Source organism: Parasteatoda tepidariorum, chromosome 7 (assembly GCF_043381705.1).
Source record: "Parasteatoda tepidariorum isolate YZ-2023 chromosome 7, CAS_Ptep_4.0, whole genome shotgun sequence".
Classification (NCBI taxonomy): domain Eukaryota; kingdom Metazoa; phylum Arthropoda; class Arachnida; order Araneae; family Theridiidae; genus Parasteatoda; species Parasteatoda tepidariorum.
The window spans coordinates 61,818,422-61,837,213 of NC_092210.1; the positions used below are offsets into that span (position 1 = coordinate 61,818,422).

The 18,792-nt window shown below is 34.7% G+C and overlaps 1 protein-coding gene across 1 annotated transcript in view; it reads left to right on the forward strand.

Annotated features, from left to right (window-relative positions):
- LOC107439811 (zinc finger protein 608) overlaps positions 1-17,020 on the forward strand; it is a 62,321-nt gene extending 45,301 nt beyond the window's left edge. Inside the window, exons 2-5 of the mRNA XM_016052522.3 lie at positions 4,375-5,759; positions 10,143-10,305; positions 10,386-14,405; positions 16,347-17,020. Coding sequence (XP_015908008.2) covers positions 4,488-5,759; positions 10,143-10,305; positions 10,386-14,405; positions 16,347-16,372 — 5,481 coding nt within the window. The 5' untranslated portion in view covers positions 4,375-4,487 and the 3' untranslated portion in view covers positions 16,373-17,020. The remainder of the gene's footprint in view (positions 1-4,374; positions 5,760-10,142; positions 10,306-10,385; positions 14,406-16,346) is intronic.
- Positions 17,021-18,792: the final 1,772 nt, after the last annotated feature.

Genomic DNA, 18,792 nt, shown 5'->3' on the forward strand with positions numbered 1-18,792 from the left:
CCGAAAAGTGCTGGAAAATTATTCCAGATTCGAATGAAAGATCCTTTTTTCGTTTGGTGGAGGGAAAAGTTTTTTTTTCTTTCAATATGTGTGTTGCGGGTTTTGATAATTCAAGTGCTGCAAACGTGGAAGAATTTGCGCCAAGAATCTTATTTTTAGAAAGGCCCTGTTTGAAAAAGAGGGTGTTGAAACGATTTCTTGCTTTGATGCGATATTTCTACCAGGTTTCATTTTTTTTCTTATGAGACGAAGTTTTAACTCTTCCTTATCGGACACGTAATTTTAGATAATAAATGTTCGTTAGTGACTTTTTATATTGAAACACAAATGCTCAAAGTTAGGATTTAATGAAATGTTTGTTTCATCGTTGAATACAGTAATATAAAATTTTAAGTTCTTCACGTTATTTATTATTTAAAAAAAAAAGGTCTTATATCTAATTAAGAAAATTCTGAGCAAATTTTATCTTCAGTTTATTACTTCTTAAATTATTCAATGCTAGATTAAAAAACGTTTTAGTAGTTAAGCTCTAGAAAGTTTTTTTTCCCCATTAAATAAACGTATTGTAAAAATGTCAATTTACCAACTTATCTTTTTTAAGGCGTTTTTCAAAGGCTCTGTAATCGCGTTAAATGATGCTTTTATGTGAATAATATTTTTAAGGCAAAAATTACTCATAACTGTAGGTCAAGTTTAGCCTATCTTTAACCAGCGCCATCTATGTTTTATTCTGAAAATGACGCTAAACGTCCATATGGAGAAAAGCCACAGTTTTGAGAATGTGCTCTAATTTTTTGTTATTTAAAAGCTTACTCCAAGTGCTGAATTATCTGAGCTTATAAAAATTTGCTAAAAAAGAGAATAAGTCATTGAGTTTGATAATTCTGATTCTTTTTTATTTTGTTAGGCGAAAAAGCTTCGAAAAACCGTGTTAAATGTAGCTTACTCAGCAAGTCTAGTGTTCCGGGGTCTTATAACGCTTAATATTATTACTAACTTATGCATTTCGAAGCGAAATTTACATTAAAGATCTAATTTACGTATTATATTTTGTAACTTTTGGAACTAAAACGAGACCAAGTCGATGTTAAAATAGTGTAAAAAGTTTTAATGCAACTAGATGAAAAGACAAGTCTTATCTTGAATTTTATAAACATGAAACTAACGTTTCAAAATAAGTACATCCGTCAAAACAATACCGTTATGGCTGAAGCCTGTATACTTTGTATCTAAGGATGTATCTGAATTTATTCAATTTATGTCAAATAACCTAATAAACTACCGATGTGGCATGAATTTTCGGTCTTCCATTTAATTTCGCTGAACAGTTACAATGCTTCAGAACTTGCTACAACCTCTTTGGTATCTTTTTAAAACTCGACGGTTAGCGAGTGGGCTAATCTCTCTATAGAAATGCGGATTATAAAAGAAAAGCGATAAATTCGAACGCAAAAGCCTCTCTTCACCATGAGGGGGGAGGATAATAAAAATCCATAGCCTAGATACTCTCCATCCTTTTACTGCCCCCCTTTTCCATCGTGTATTGAAATTCAAATCCTCTTCTCAAATTCAATTTACAGCCTCCTCCCGTATCCATAAATTGGATGACTAGCGAAAATGCTATTCCTTGAGCTAAAGGCGGCCCCTATCGATTTTTGATCTTCCTGAAAAGAGAACGCTAGGAAGTAGCTGTTCCTCTTCCAACTGGAGTTCTGTATCGATCGAAGGAATGGGGTGGGGCGGAGAAGAATGGTTCTCTTTTAGAGAACGTGTATACTGCTACACGAGCAAGTTCTCCGATTATTTAGATGGTTGCGGTTACGGCCGGAAACAACTCGTAGATCATCTACTGAAAAGCAGAAGGGGGGGGGTTAGGAGTGAGCTTTTATTCCCCCTCCCCTCTTCCGACTGTACAAACTGAAGTGTTTAGAAGGGAATGTGAATAAGTAATGCACCTTTTCCAGAATATTTCTGATAATTAATTCAGTGGTAGTTTCGTCAATTTCGAGTAGGAACATGGAAGCGACGTGCTTTTCGTGAATAGGAGAAGTGGAATATTTTTATTTATTTGACGAGGGAAATAAAATTTTGTAATAGCTAATATGTATTAATTCCCTTATGACGCGGAAGCCTGAAATTCTGAATGCTACAAATAGATTCTTAGCTTTGATTAGTGTTATGTTTTGATCCACCTAGTTAGCAATACGGAACAAAGTTTCTTAAATGAGACCCTTTTTTTGAAAAATTAAGATTAGATCGTGGCAATTATTATGACGTTCATTCTTATTTAGTGACCGTTGAAATTTAATAGAGGTTGCCCAGATTTGCAAAAAAAAGCACTCTGGTGTTTTCTTATGAAATAAAAATGTTAGCTAATCTTGTTGCAATCTTTTGAAATGGTTATCTATTGTCAAATTTATAACAAAGAAAATGTCAAACAAAATATTCACTCGCATTTGACACTTCAATGTCGAACTTAAAATCTCAACTTAGAATATATTTTAATACCATGCAGTCTCACTGCAAGCTTTGCTTCGGTTGAGTATTTAATTTCCCTCGACAACTATATTTCCGTGTAATAGAGAAATCGACGTAAGCGACAGAAAACTCAAAATTGTGGCTATTATTTTTAACATTTTTTTTGTGATTAACTACATATTACAAAGAAAAATTTCAAAAACATATTTTAATTTATCAGCTTTTTGAAATTCTACTCTAGCCTTTATAGCATTAGCAAACAAGCGAAAGCAGCTGTCAAACCACTTTTCTTGAATTTTACCATGAATCACTTAACGTTGTTTTATCATTTGCACGGCAGGATATTGGGAAATTTATTCCATATTTCCCATATTTTCTCTTAACTTTTTTAATTTATTTTTTCTTCAACCCGTTGCTTATAAAAATAGCATTGTTTGCGTAATAAAAATAATTTTTATATTAACTGCTTTATTTATGATTTAAAAAAAATTTTATTATTCTTTTTCCTGGAACTATAATTTTTATAGCTGTGCATATGAACAGCCCTTTTTATATCTTAGAGAGAGATCTGTTCGCATTATTTAATGATAAAATTAATACGGGTCATTAAATGTGAAATTAATACGGGACATTAAATGTGAAATGACAGTGAGCCTTCTTCTCAAATATCATATGTAATTGTGCCATTCAGTTGTGTAAATGTTCCTAGAGACTGTTTGATTTCGCTTCCAATTTATAATCCAAATGCATTAAAGGAAAGACAATCAGATTTATCTTAAATCTCCTAATTTCATTTTACATCAATAACCATGATATTAAATTAAAACTTTAACTAAACTTGCGGAGCTGGGTAATTTTAAGTGCATTATTTACTACCTTCCTAAGATGAGATAGTTTATTGTTAAAACGGGTCTTTAAGATAGCGTGTAAACGCACCATTCACAAAACTTTTCTCTTGAAAAATTGTGTCAACGTCTTTAGATCAAAGTTTAAATTGCGATTTTTACATAATCAGGAACCTTATTATCAAATTCACTAATTTATAAGCAGGTTTTTCATTACCTACATTTCATGAAAAGGAACCACCTTTAACAAAAGGTCTAGAATATCCCCATTGTAAATAGCATCATCATTTTTTTTGTTATCAGTAACTTACCATTAAAACTTTTTTGTTACATAGGTAACAAAAAAGTTGTTTGTCAATTTTTTGTTAGTTGACAGTTATTGTAATTTAATATTCGTGAATATTTTACTATTACTGTTAAAGTACTTAGTTCAAAATGTGCCATACTCCTAAATTTGCACCTTGAAATTTTAATTCAAAGAGCGCCCGACTAGCTTATTAGATTTCTACAAATAATTATAAACATTCGCCCATTTCAATTTTTAAAATCTACATTAATTTACATGTATCATATATTTATACAGAACATTACAAAATAGCGAAATACTGGAATCGAAGTAAATGAACTATTGATTTAAATAGAGGCACTTTATATTATAAGCAAACTAACAGTTTTGACTTTCGAGTCCTTATTGTTCAGTGCGAGTGAATAAATAGAATCAAGATATTTCAAAACTGTTTTTCTTCGTTTTGCGATTTGCTAATGATCATCCTCTTAAGTGATTCGACAACTTTGTTATGTCGCATACGGCTGGACACATTAGTTACAAGATAAAAATGCTAGATCAAGTTGCGCCAACCCACGTAAGTTACAAGAGTAGAATGTTTAACTCGGTTTGACCCATGAGTGGAGAATAATAAATGAAAACTTTGTGTTTCAAAATTTCATTCCACAGTTTATTTGCTAAACATCATTTTTTTTTTACTGATAGTGACGAATTTAATTTTGTTTACTTTCATGTAATATCAGGATTTTTTTTAATCTTTTGCAGATAAAGAAGAAGCTTGTCTGCCAATTCTTTAGCCGAGTTGGAGTTGTTAAAGACTAGTCCGAGTATTTGGGAATGTGCACTCCTTGTTTGTGGTGGTGTGACAACGGAGTCCAATGAAAGACAACTCGCTGGATGGCCACCGTGGAAAGGTGGCACTATCCGAAACCACGAGGCTCAGCTCTGCTGCAAACAACAACCCGGTGGGCAGTAGCATCAAGTGCGAGTTGAAGACCACCTCTTCGGCCAACGACGGGAGTGCAGTCACCAATTTTGACGATGACAACGAGTGGGAGTTGGGCATCGGAGACCTAATCATCGATTTAGACGCGGACATTGAGAAGACTAACGAACGAAACGGCACGGGTATCGCCCCGCATCATCATCACCACCATCACAACGGCACAGTCCAAAGTCCCGGGAACAACACTACAAGCATCATTGAGACACCGAACTCTACATCTGGCTCTGCGACCACTTTCAATTTTCTGGGATCACAGCTGCAACCTCCTAGCAATTTGGCATCCGGCATGTCAAATTCCAAATCTCCGCGCAGTGTAGGTAGTGGAGCTGGCGGTTCTACTGGCACTGGCGTAACTGCGTCTGGAAACAACGGCGGCACTGGCACACAAGGATCTGGAACCTTTGAGCACCAGGCCACCGTGGACAAGGGTTTAAAAATGAAAATTAAACGTAAGACTGTCGGTAGCAAATACTCTGAGGCGAAGCACGAAATAGTGCAATCTGACATTAAATCTGCACCAGCTTCGTCTCATCAACTTTCTGATAGTGCGAATTCTACAAATAGTGGCAATACATCGACAAATGCTTCTGCGTCCAATTCACCCGCTAACAGTACAGAAACTCCTAAATCAAAACATTCTTCTAGCAAAGGCCGGACTGGTAGTCACAGGGAAAAGAAAGAAAAGAATCGGGACAAAAATAATGCTAACGTCCGTAGCAGTGCGTCGACTTCTGTACCTGCTGCTGCAGAAGTGAACGGAGTGCTCGGTGTTATGTCACCTCTAAAAATTACCAACAGTGGTGTAAGTTTGTCAAGTCCTGCCCCACCGTCCCTGTGTTCTAGTTCGTCTCCTCTGCCATCCACGTCGGTGGCTTCACCTAGTGTACCTCGTGCTTCTGGTACAAGTGTTGCGAACTCCCCCGCTAGCAACTGTGCACCTGAAGGGGTGTCTCAACCTCCCCTGAACTTGCCAGCTAGCGCGGCTAGTTCTCCGCCAATGCCGAATTTGACTTTAAAGTTGGAGAATAAGTTCACACCTAGTCCTATTTCCCAGTCATGTCCTTTGTCCGTCAAGCAAGAAGACTCACCGTCTTCCCCTCCTATGAAGAAAATTAAAATAGAACCTCCGGAAAGGAATGGAGAGGTAAGTTTCCTTCCTTAATACTTACAAGTTAAAACCTCGTTAACGTGAGCTGATTTTCGATTATTCCCCGTCAAATTGTATACACAAAGTACTTTTAATATGATCAGAAAATTTATTTCCCCTCTGACGGGTAAAATCATTAAGTTTTATTTCTATAAGAGAAGGCTTTTTTTTAATGGTACTTTATTTTAGTGTTGATAATTGCAACATTACAGCAGTGAATTAACTGAAAGGCCGACCGGCCTGTGTAGGGGGCAGGGAACTGTGCTTGCATCAGAAAGGTTCTGGGTTCGAATCCCGGGCAAGGCATGGATCTGTCCTCACTGTGGGAGCGACGTTGCCCCCACCTAATATGGTGCCCCTGAAAGAGAGGCCAACAAAATCGCCCTGTATATACCTGAATTGACGGATGTTAACACAGGTGGGCATTGGAAGGAAGAAAAAAATGAAAGAGTTGCATGACTTGAATCTGTTGAGGACGAGGGGCATTATAGAAAACAACATAAGCCCTTTTGTACTCTACATGCATATGTATAGTTTTAATCTGCATACGAAGCAATTAAAACGGTTCATTATTTTGTAATTCTAATTCAAAATTCGAATCATTTTTTGGGTACAGTTGATAAGTTGAACTTTTGAAATGCATGGGCGATTAGGAAACCAAAAAAGGCAACTATTACCGATTCATAGCTGCCAACTCTACTGGATTTTGTCAGTTTCTCCTGGTTTTTGTATATTTTAGGAAATTCCCTAAAATTGAGTAAGTTTCCTGAAAAAAATCCCTAATGAAATTGAATTTTTGTGCAGATTATTGCTTTCTTGAATACTTCAATAAGTGTCACTAATACATAAGGAAGCGGGCCTCATTTATAAAATTCAATTAAGTATCTTTGATGAATTAAATGTCTATTGCTATTCAAAATTATGAATTAACATAATACATAACATTTCAAGATCATTTAATGTGAAATCAAAACTGGAAAATATTGCAATTATCCTTTGTTTTTGATGACTATAAAATTCTCTGTGTCAAATATTAAGTGTATTTTTCAACAATTATCATGAAATTCATAAAATCTACTGGATTTTTTGTATCCGTGTTGGCTGGCGACAATGCCGATTATTTTGTTTAGTAATCCTCTCTAATTTGTGCAATAAATCAATTTATTCCTATTAGTTAGTTACCTTTCAGTAATTTTTTTATTTGCTTCTACAAATTTAAAAAAAAAATTGCCAAATAAGTACATTTTGAATTTCGTCTGATTTATTGGAATTTTTCTTCCTTTATAACTTTAATTTTTTTAAGTAATCGGCTGTATTTACTATTAAACGAATAGAAGTTATTAATTTTATATTAATTTACCCGTTCATAATAGAAATTTAAGATTAGAGAACTCAAATAGGTAACAGATGTAGAAAATGTTTGTTGTACGATTTTCATCTAAAAGAAAAAGAAAAAAAATCTGAACTGGTAACGTGAACCCCTGTTCCCTTTCAATTTCAGGTTAACGAGGTTTGACTGTATGAACTTCTATTTTGTCATACACAGCTTTTTTTCGGCAGTTTTTCTTATGAAGTAAGCTAAATTTCTGTAAATGTTTGAATCCGAGTACTCAAAAACCATTATCCAAAGCATACTTCTTTTTGATCACTTGTTTGTTAATTCGGTATGTTGCACATTAAATTCATTAATAAAATACTGACGTCTTAAGACCTGATGCATAGCTGCAAGCTATCGAATAAATCTGTTAGCTGTGTACATAAATTGCTACTCTTGTCCATTTAAATGATTTAAAGCTTTTTTTTTAAATTTAAATCTGTCAGGTTATGCATCAGTTAAATAAAATCAAATATTCTTTTCATTAGTGGATTTTGGGCTGTATTTGATAATTGATCACTAAGATAAAGTTGTTCACACTCTTTTAAGGATTCTTAACTAATATGCAGTTTTTTCATCGGAGTTCAAACTTTTTTTTTTGATGAACGGTCCTGTTTTCGTGAAATTGGGTGAGATCAACTCTTAATTTGGTGGGGGGGGGGGAAGACTATCTTCTTATTTGCGATTTTGATGAAATATGATCACGTTTTTGTAAGTTTGTGAAAGTTCTTTTGTGAAAAATTTACTTATAATTTTCTGAACTTATAATAACTGTACAATGGGGTTCATTTTGTTAGGGTCCTGTTTTATGTGGGAGGACACAAAACCACGTATAGGTTTTTAATTAAAATTATAAAAATATGTGTTTGTTTTTATTTTTCAACAACAACAAAAAATTCCGAAGAGTCAGTCCGTTTTAACGATATGTATATAAAAAAAAATTCTGAAAGTTTCATAATTGAAGTTTAAATGTTGCGCATTGAAGTTAAGTTAAAGTAATATCTTAAGTTTTTGATTTCGTGAAATCTATTTATAAATTTCTTGAAGCTGAAAGCTCTAATGAAATAAAGCAAAGAAAATGTGAATATTAAGTGTAAGTTATTTCAATTTTTAATATGATGATTGTCGAATTGGAGATGTCGATTGGAAATTAATATATTTGCTCATACGTCATTAAATTGTGTGTATATAATTTAATTGACGGTTTTAAATATATTATAACTCATGCATTAAGATTTTGTGATTATCCCAGTTTTTTATTTTTATTTAACCAATATATGACGTCTGTCGTGAAAAAAAAAAATTTTAAAAAAATGAAAATTTTAAATCCTAAGTATTTATTATTAAATAAAATAATAAATACTTAGTAAAAATTATTTTTTGCGTAAAATTATCTTTAGATAAACGAGTTTTATATTTGTGTGCAAAAAGTTTTCAATTCGCTTGAAAAGTTCTCGAGATATGACAAAATACGCATAAGTACGCAGACCAAAGTATGGGGGCCCTATTTCCTAAATTGCTGCTACCTCCTATATTTTGGAGGTCAGAAGTTTGAATCCATCAGAAAAAAAAGGTATGTTTATTCAGAGAAAGTACATTTCTCTGTCTGATTTCATAACTTCAAATATCGTTTGCGCTAATTAACATATTTGATGTCACCTTCTATTGTCATTAAGAGTGAGTCATGGAACGTTAAGATCCGATCATTAGATCAAAAGCTATCCAGGGTGGTCCGTTTTTTACACACTGTATTAAAATTAACTGGAAAATGTATAAAAGCAGTTTTTAGTTTATTTTCACAACTAAGTTTTAAATCTAAATTCAAAAATATTAAGAATTTACTAGAGAATTCTAGACAATCTTTTTCTCCTGAGATTTTTTTCGATTCCAATCTGCGTACCACGTTTGAACATTCTCGAGTATAATCATCATAAGTAGTCATTATATAGGCTCAGAAATTGCCATTGAACACATAAAATTCTAATGTAGATAAATGCACCATTTCAAATTAGCATGAATCCTCATTTTCAGTTTCCTGTCTTATTCATGTCTCATGCGCATGATAAAAATCAGTTGTGGTGTAGTGGTGCAATTTTTTTGATTCTGGACTAACTTCGATTACTACATTTGTTACTGTTTTTAGCGAATTTAAAAAAGAAAAAAAAAAGTCCTTTTGGGGAGAATAATGATGGTTGATCAGTATTTATTCTGAATGAAGGGGTTAAGGTTAACCATCTAATCAGTTGTCAGTCTTAATATTGTGCAAGTTTAATAATTTGTATCTCTACTTGAGAAAATTCTTTCCTCCTAACCTTTTTTTTTTTAAAAAATTCTATTAATATATTGATGTTTACTTGGCTGTGTTTTTTTAAACGTAAAATACATTGTTGTCACCTAATTAGAGTGGAAGAAATATTGCTGACGTTATTTTAGAATTTTAACTGATCCTTTCTGACAAAATTAAACCAATAAAGTTGTGTATTTTTCCCCCTAAGATTGTATTATACATTTATTTATCTTAAGATTTTTGCTTTGTTTTTAAGTGGTTTACGTATACCACTTGCGCTAAGCAATTCCCACTTCGACAAATGCCTTCTTTATCGGCAAATGTCGCGATTTCCCTACAATGACGTCCCTTTCAGGTATCCAATTGCTCTTAACTAAAGCAGTCGACTGCAACACACTGCGAGGCTTTAAATATTTGTGCCTTATAGAAATTCGAACATCTTTCCTATTTCTGTGATACCAACTACGACAAGACTATCTTTTTTTATTGTCGTAATAATTGCCTACTGACGTGTATAGTACGTCGTGGCTGAATTTTTAATGTTACATTGGCTAAAGTTCTAACGCTATTTTTCCCATCGATAAAACATACAGAAAAAACCTTAATAAAATATATAATAAAGAGAACAATCGCGAGGAGTGCCATTTAAACTAATGTAGTATTTGTATTTAAAATTTTAATTCTATTGTATTTAAGATTTCAATACTTTTGTTTTTAGATGGAAAACGAAGATTCTCCAATTCCCCCTGAAATGAAGGACACTAGCACTTGCACATCATGCACGTCTGTTGGAACGATAACTGAGCCAGATTGTTTGGGTCCATGTGAACCTGGTACTAGTGTCATGTTAGAGGGAATTGTGTGGCAAGAAACAGAAGGAGGTACTTACACAACCAATTAATGTACATTTTAATAAGTTTTTAAATTGCATTTACTAAATGGTTTCTTCTTCTTTTAATAGGTGTTCTAGTTGTAAATGTAACTTGGAGAGGAAAGACGTATGTGGGAACTTTGCTAGATGCTACAAAGCATGATTGGGCACCTCCTAGATTCTGTGAATCTCCAACGAGTGATGTCGATTCCAAAACTGCTAAAGGACGTGGGAAACGTGGCAGAGGTGGCAATAACAATACAAATGAAATAAACAACTTCGCTGACGCTAGAAACTGTGTACAAAGTAAATTACGCAATGGGAAAGGCAGAAGAACTACTTTAAATAGTAATGCTAATTCAGGGTTCACTGTTCCAAATAGCCCTGCTAAAAGTGAGAATGGCGCTCCGAGCAGCAAGAGAAAAGGTCGACCTGCTGATCTAGAAATTAGTACTCCTCCTGCAGATACCAAATCTTCCAAAAGGAGTCGGACTCAAAAAAATGCAGCACCTACCTCTTCTGCTCCTGCGGAACTTTCCCAGCCGTCCTCTCCAAATTTAATTGTTTGTCCGCAACCTAATTGCAGTAAAAAGTACAAACATATCAATGGACTAAAATATCATCAAATGCATGCACATAGCGGCTCGGACAGTAGCAAAATGGACGATACTACTACCGAGGACAGTAAAGATGTCACAAATAGCTCCGATAATGATGAAAGCATGCAAGAAAGTGCTTCTACAAGTCCTACTCCAGATTTTGCTGTGCAAGCTGGTGGGAAGAATCTACTTAATGGTGAGACTGCATCGTCTTCCTCATCCAGTGCGAATGGTCTTCCAGAAAGTGACCCCTACAGTTTAAGTACAGATTTATCGACATTAGCTTCTGTAGCTATCAGTGACTCAAAATCTGGACCCAAGGTTGAAATGGTATCCAGACCCTCTCCTCTCAGTGTTTCTCAGGATGTACCTGTAATTAACTCTGATGGAGATAACAGTGTACCTGCACCTGTGCTTCCTGTACCAATTTCCAATCCATCTCCAGATTCCACTTCACTTTCAAACTCACCTGTACTAACTTCAACATCTGTGTCTCTGCCTGGTGGACCTTCTATGTCTCCAGCTGTATCAGCTGTTACTACATCTGTGATTCAATCCTCCAATGCAGTGGACAATTTTCAAGGTATTGGTGTGAACATTCCAACATCACATGTCATTTTCAGTCAGGGTATTTTAGGTTCAAACAGCACAACTACATGCACTCATGCCACCTCAACAGTTGTCTGCAGTAGTTCCAGGTCTCTTTCACCATCAAAAAGCAACTTATCATCCACTGTTACTTCTACTTACACAACAATTCCTTCTATTGTAAGCACAATTCCATCTTCTGTATCTATTCCATTAATTGATAAGACTAAGATAAAACAAGAAAGACCTGATAAATTTAAACCTAAATCACCTGTGGCCAACCCACCGATCAGACCGATTGTACCTGCTCCAACTCAAATGATCGGACTTAATTCAAATCTTCCAAGTTCGCATCCTGGTGTGAACGTTGGTAGCCACAGTCCTCTGAATTCACCTCTTAAACCTATACAGCCAAAGCCAACCATATTGGGTGAACCCACGACAGTTAACCCTGCACTTGAAAGCTTAAAGAAAGAGAAAAGTAAACATAAAAAGAAAAGTAAAGATAAAGACAAAGAGCGTGATAAGAAAATGTCTTCCCTTCCTCTTCTTCCCTCCAAAATTGGTGGAAATCCTGGGGAGGAATGTGAGGCATTGGAACTAACATCATATCCAAGTTTAGAAGCAGTACCTAATCCTCCTACACATATGACCATGTCTCCTTTAATACCGCAAACTAAACTACCTGAAACTTCACTAGATATGAACTTGCCGCCTCCTGAAGATACTATCAATGAAAATGTACAAAGTCCTGCTTATTCTGACATATCTGATGCAAACGACACAGCTCCTGTACTCGAGTCGGAAGTAGCTGCTGGTAAGGAGAAAGAGGACAAAGTGGGTAAAACGACACCAGATGCTGCTCAATCTCCTGCTACTAATATAAGTGCTTATGGGGCAATGTATCCATACTATAGCAATCCACCATATCTGTTGCCATCTGTTTCACCTCAGAACGCTGTTACGGGATCATCTCAGGGACAAAGTATGCTCGAAAAGAACGATATGGTGAAAAAGATAGATCCAGATAGGGTGAAAGATAATCGACCTTGGAGCAACCCTAGTGGAGAATCTAGAGAACGTCAACACTTAGAGCAGCATGATTCTGATAAGAAACTTATTAGAGATGATGGTGTTCAAGGATCCACTTCCTCCCCAGCAGCAGCTGGTGTTCCTGTACAAGAGTATCCAATGCAACAACATTATCCTTACTCGTATGGTTATGTTCAGGGTTATCCATATGCTGTTGAAAATTCTTACCATATGCATATGTTAGATTCAGATCCTCATTATAAGCAACAGTATAAGCAATATATTGATGAACATCATAGACTTTACAAAGAACAGCATCACCAACAGCAACAAATCCAGCAGCAGCAGCAACAACAAATGCAACATCATCAGCAGTCAGTGCAGCACCATCCTCATCAGCATCATTCACAACATCAGTCACATCATTCAAGCAAATCTCATCATTCGAATATTAAAGACGAAAGAGATCGATCCAGAGACAGTAAAGACCGAAATAGCGGAATGGATAAGATCTCTGGAAGTGGGTTGATTGTTGAACATTCTAGTAAAATTCAACATTCCTCTATGTCATTAGTCACAAACAAAGACCAGGATGTTCGAGAGATTGAGACCAGGCCGCCATCTTTACCTGCTCAGGCTCGCATTGATCCCACTAATTCAGCATCTGCCGCTGCTCTGAAGGAAAAACAGAATGAAAACCACCAAATTTTGAAGGAAAATATTGATCTCAAGAATCAAATGGAGGAAAATAGTAAAAATAAATTAAATCATAATCAATATGAAATGGCCATGCTTTATGAAAGACACAGAGAAGATATGCGACGATACTACATGTACCAAGATCGGGTCATTGAGCAGCAACAGCAAAAAATGGAACCTGGTATCCACCATCACACCCATCATCATCAAACCATCCAGTCATCTCACGGCCATCTCCAGGCAACAGCATATGCATCATCATCGTCATTAAAAACTCTCAAAGATGATCTTCCTAGTTCCATACCAAGTCATGCAAAATCAAATCATTATGGTGACAATACTCGACCATCAGTAGTGTCTCCTGCAAAGTCCGATCACGTGAAAAATCCGCATTCGAACTCCACTTCTAGTCCTAAAGGTAGCATGCGAGACAGAGACTCTTCTCACAGCAGCTCTAAAGAATATATGAGCTCATCATCATCGAATAGTAGTTCAAATAAGAAGGAGAGTGGTAAAAGTTCCGAGAGATCGGAGAGCTCAAGTCGGGAAGATAAAAAGGGTGACAAAATTAAGATAGAGCCAAAGGTAGAATCTGAAGGACAGAAACCGACGATGGAGACGACTGGTCCGCCACCACCGCCCACCAATTCGTATGCCTACCTTCATCCATCTTACTTACAACCACCTCCACCTCACTTCCCTCACATGCCTTTTGAACCTGCGCATGCCATGTACCGTGGCGCGATAAATCCCATGATTGTTTCGGCCCCGCATTATGGCAGCTCTCCATATGTGCATCCACAGATTCGATATGTCACTCCAGGAGCTTGTGAAATACCGCCACATCCTCCTGACGCTATTGCAGGCAAGTTGCATCCGGCGGGACCGTCAAAAGCCTTGGACTTGTTGCAGCAGGTTTCGCAGCATTACACCACAACACATAAAATCCATGAACTGCAGGAGCACGCCATGATGTCGCCTACCCCGACTTCTGGTGCTGCTCCTCCGACACCTTCTACTTCCACTTCTGGAAGTGGGAAGGGATCCTCCAGTGAATCAGCTGCTCCTACATCGAAGGTAGATGTTGCTGGCTCCAGGGATACTTCCCGCTCTCCTCCTACGCAGAGGCACCTGCACACACATCATCACACACATGTTGGAGTTGGTTATCCTATTTATGATCCTTATGGTGGTAAGTTTCTATTTAAACTAATATTCTAGTTTTAGAAATAAGCCATTGTTGCTTTCTTGAAACATAAACGTCTCATAATTGTTGCTTTCTAGAAACAATTGGATGTTCAGTAAAATTTGCTTTTATATCTAATTGTTCTGCCACGACTATCTTTTCCCGTGACAACTTTTAGTTTGGAGTGTTTATATAAAATAAAATTTTATTCAAATGAGTGTTCATGAGAATAATCTTTGGTAGTTATAATTTTCAATAGTATTTCATTTTCTCGATGCGCTCGCTGCTTTTCGCAACTGAAGGTCTTTATTTCCTGCATAATTTTTTTTCTTACCTCGTGATTCCTAAGGAACTGATTTGTCCAAAGAGAGTTGTTCCTAAATGTCTTGTAACCAGAAGAAAATGTTAAAAGACAAAAATTTAAGTTTAAGCCCTCGTTATTGTAGGATGCATACAGGAACATTAATTTATTCTATCGAGTAGATGGATGATCTTAATTTGGAATAAGTTCTTTAAGTCTAAATGTGGTTCTATTAATCGGAAGTTCTCGGTAATGACGAATTATTTTGCTAATGTTTGTTTATTTTTCACAAGCAGTTGCATTTAAACGGGGGTCTGTTTAGAAGAAATTTGGGTCCGTTAACGGACCCTTCACAAACTGTCTTTTCATGAAAACGAACCCTTCACAAATTTTTTATATCTTCATTATTGTTTTGTTAATCGAATAAACCCGTCCCAGGGCAGCAAACAAGAAAGATGGATGTAAACGAATTAAGTTTTGTCTTCCTCAGACACTTCTTCCATTATTCGTACGAAATAAATATTCTGCGTTCAGCAGTATAGGCTAAATACCAAATATTTGCATGTTGCATCTCTAATTTAGAAGCAGCAATTACTGTTTATTTTTGAAAATTTAATTTTTTTAATTATAATTTGACAGTGCTGAGCATAATTTCGTATCTATTTACAATTTAAATACTCCTTGAAAAAGTTTTTTGCAATAACCGAACCCTATTTGCACAAATTCATAAAAGCAGGACCCTGGTTGAAAGAATGTGACTTAACGTTTATTTTACATTCACAAATTACGAATAATTTTTCACAATTTTACAGAAAACGGACCTTTTACAAAATGTCTGAACAGACCCCTGATTTAAGTATGGAGAGTTTGGCGCATTGTTGTGGTAATACATGCTTTATCCGAATGTTAAATTTTTACTTCAAACCGAGACTTACTGGTTTCGAGATAAATGCTGGAATCTAAATATTAATGCATCACTACGCAAAGTATCATCTGTGAGAAATATTATCAACATTTTCCTATTATGATTTCTCAGCATTCTGATATTTATAAGTATTTTTTTCAGGTTTTGAAACTTAATGGTTTACCTGAACTCATTGAATTTTAAAATACACCAACTACCATGAAATGTTACTNCGGACCCTGGTTGAAAGAATGTGACTTAACGTTTATTTTATGTTCACAATTTACGAATAATTTTTCGCAATTTTACAGAAAACGGACCTTATACAAAATGTCTGAACAGACCCCTGATTTAAGTATGGAGGGTTTGGCGCATTGTTGTGGTAATCCATGCTTTATCCTAATGTTAAATTTTTACTTCAAACCGAGACTTACTGGTTTCGAGATAAATGCTGGAATCTAAATATTAATGCATCACTACGCAGAGTGTCATCTGTGAGAAATATTATCAACATTTTCCTATTATGATTTCTCAGCATTCTGATATTTATAAGTATTTTTTTCAGGTTTTGAAACTTAATGGTTTACCTGAACTCATTGAATTTTAAAATACACCAACTACCATGAAATGTTACTTCCGTATTTTAGCGTCTTTTTCAAATGTCCACGAAGCCATTGTATTATATTATGCATTTTAAAGAATATCTTAATTTGTTGTCTAATATTTGTCTTCTCTCTTACAGTTTCTGCCCAGAAGACTTACACTTGAAGAGAATTTATATTGAATGTCAAAAATTGTTGGAAAACTTGTAAGCTATCTAAAGCAACCTATGTGAAGCTGTTGGATAAAAGAGCTATTTTCTACATAATTTATGGGTTGGCATATATATGTAGTAGTTGATTCTCTTACGCTTAGTTTAGACGTAAAAAAGGTTAAGAGAGAAATTTATAAAAGTGCAGAATTCTAAAATTGCACTTTAAAAAGATTTTTCCCACCAGACTTCTTAATTATCCGCCGCATGTGATCGAATTTGAGAGACTTGGTTTCAACTTCGAAGCCTGCGTTTATGACTTACATGTTGACTTTATCGTTTTTTGGCCTGTGATACTATATTATAATTATAAAAAGAACATTGTAGAGCTACGACATCTGTCGTCGCTTTTTGTTTATTCGAAGTCATAAAAAGAGAATGCCTAGTCATCGGGGGATGTCCTATGATTGCGTGTTCTGGAATAAATAAAAAAAGTTTAGATACAATTTAAGGCTTTGAAAAGAAATGTTGTGCCAGCATTAGAACCAATTTATGTTTTTTGCTGATTGATAATTGATTTATCTGTTAAAAATGTGTTCAGAAATTAACCACCACAATATGTATATTATGTGTAATAAAGGCAATAAATGATTACAGAATACTAAGCATGTCTCTTTGAAAGATTCACTTTTTTTTCTTAGTTGCTAAGGTACGGATTTATCTAAGAAATTTTTTTATTGTAGGTGTAGTAAATTTCTATTTTTTTAATGAAAGAATAGTGCTAAGGAGTATTTTACTATAGCATTCTATATAGGTGCTATAGTATAGAATTCTATAGTTTTATATGATTCAGTAAAAGAAGGATTTTTTTTTTTTTTTTTGCTTCATAGAAAGCTTAGTTATCCCCGTTTACCTGATACCTGAAAATTCCACTATTCTTTGTACGTTTTTTTTTCTTCTCTCTCTTTTAATGGTGGGAGAATTGAATTTCTAAACAATCGAGACTGTGTTTCCGCTATATTTTTATCACTCTTGAGACAAAATAGAAATCAATTCAACAAATAGTTAAACAGTGCCTTACTAGCCTCAAGAAATTCAATTCACCCCTATTTCAGTCAAAAAAGGGGGTATGTGTACATATGGGGAATTTTCAAGTATCATTTATGATAAAATAAAGCTTTGTCATAACATATAGTACATATAGAATTTTCCTAAAAACACTTCTTTTTGCCTTAATTATATGGGGTAATAAAACATAGAAAAGAATTTGTGTGAAAAAGTTTTTTAATATTATAAATAATATGTCGCACAGCTCTCTCATCCACTTTTAACTCTACATATGTTTTAAAAACGATTATAAGCAAGAGTTAACAAAATTTCTCAGAGCCAGCACGTAATGGAATAAAAGTAGGGTAACAATTTTTTTTACCACCCGGCTTTTAAAAAATTAATAAGTTTTTAGGTATAGTCTGTTTAGTTTTAAAACTAGTAATTAGGTAATACAGTAGTTTTCTTAAAAGCTATATTTGCCTGTAACTGATTATAATTACAAAAATTTAAGTGAACTTACTAAGTATAAATATTTTTAAATAGCAACTTACTCTTCCGAAAATTCAAAAGAAATTATGACCTTCACCCTATCTTCGTTTCTGATTGGATGACAATAACTGCTATTTCCATACTTCTAAAAGATATTTAAGTGGAATAAACAGTACTTAATAAGTTTTATATATAAAAATTTAATAAATATCTTAAAAAGCACATAAAGCATTTTTCCATTCGCATAATGTTCAAAAGAAAAACTAGAAAAATCAAATTTTATTAAAATGATTGCATTAATAAATGAATTTAAATTCTGAAAAATTTATTACAAAAAGGATTATTATAATAACTAGGCTAGACCTGCCATAACTGTTGTGATCGAGAAAAAGAGGATTCAAAAAGGTAGGCTTGGTGACAATCCATGGCAACACCAGAAGGCCTCAAAGAATTTAGTGAAATCTTAAAATTAACAATAGTAGTTACTCAGCAAATAGAATTTAGGAGTTTGAGTGTTCAAACATGATGGGCAAGACATTGAAAAAAGGTAACAAACATATTGTGATGATGAAAAGTACCAGAATTTCCCCATAGCCCATGAAAACGAATACAATTTCAAAAAGAAGAGTTACGGCGAGGCAGCCGTAAAGAAAAATTCACAAACAAGAGGAAACTCAAAACATGAATAGTTAGAAAATTTGACAAAATTTTGAACAATAAATTATTCGAAAATCATTTCGAACGAACACAAATACAGTATTTGCGAAGGTTACAAGATTTATATGTGTATATAGCATAAAAAGCTTTAACAAAACTTTTCATGTTATTTCCTTGCCTAAATTCTCTTTTTTAATTCATCATTCAAAACGGAACCCGTTCTCATAGTTAGCAACTCACA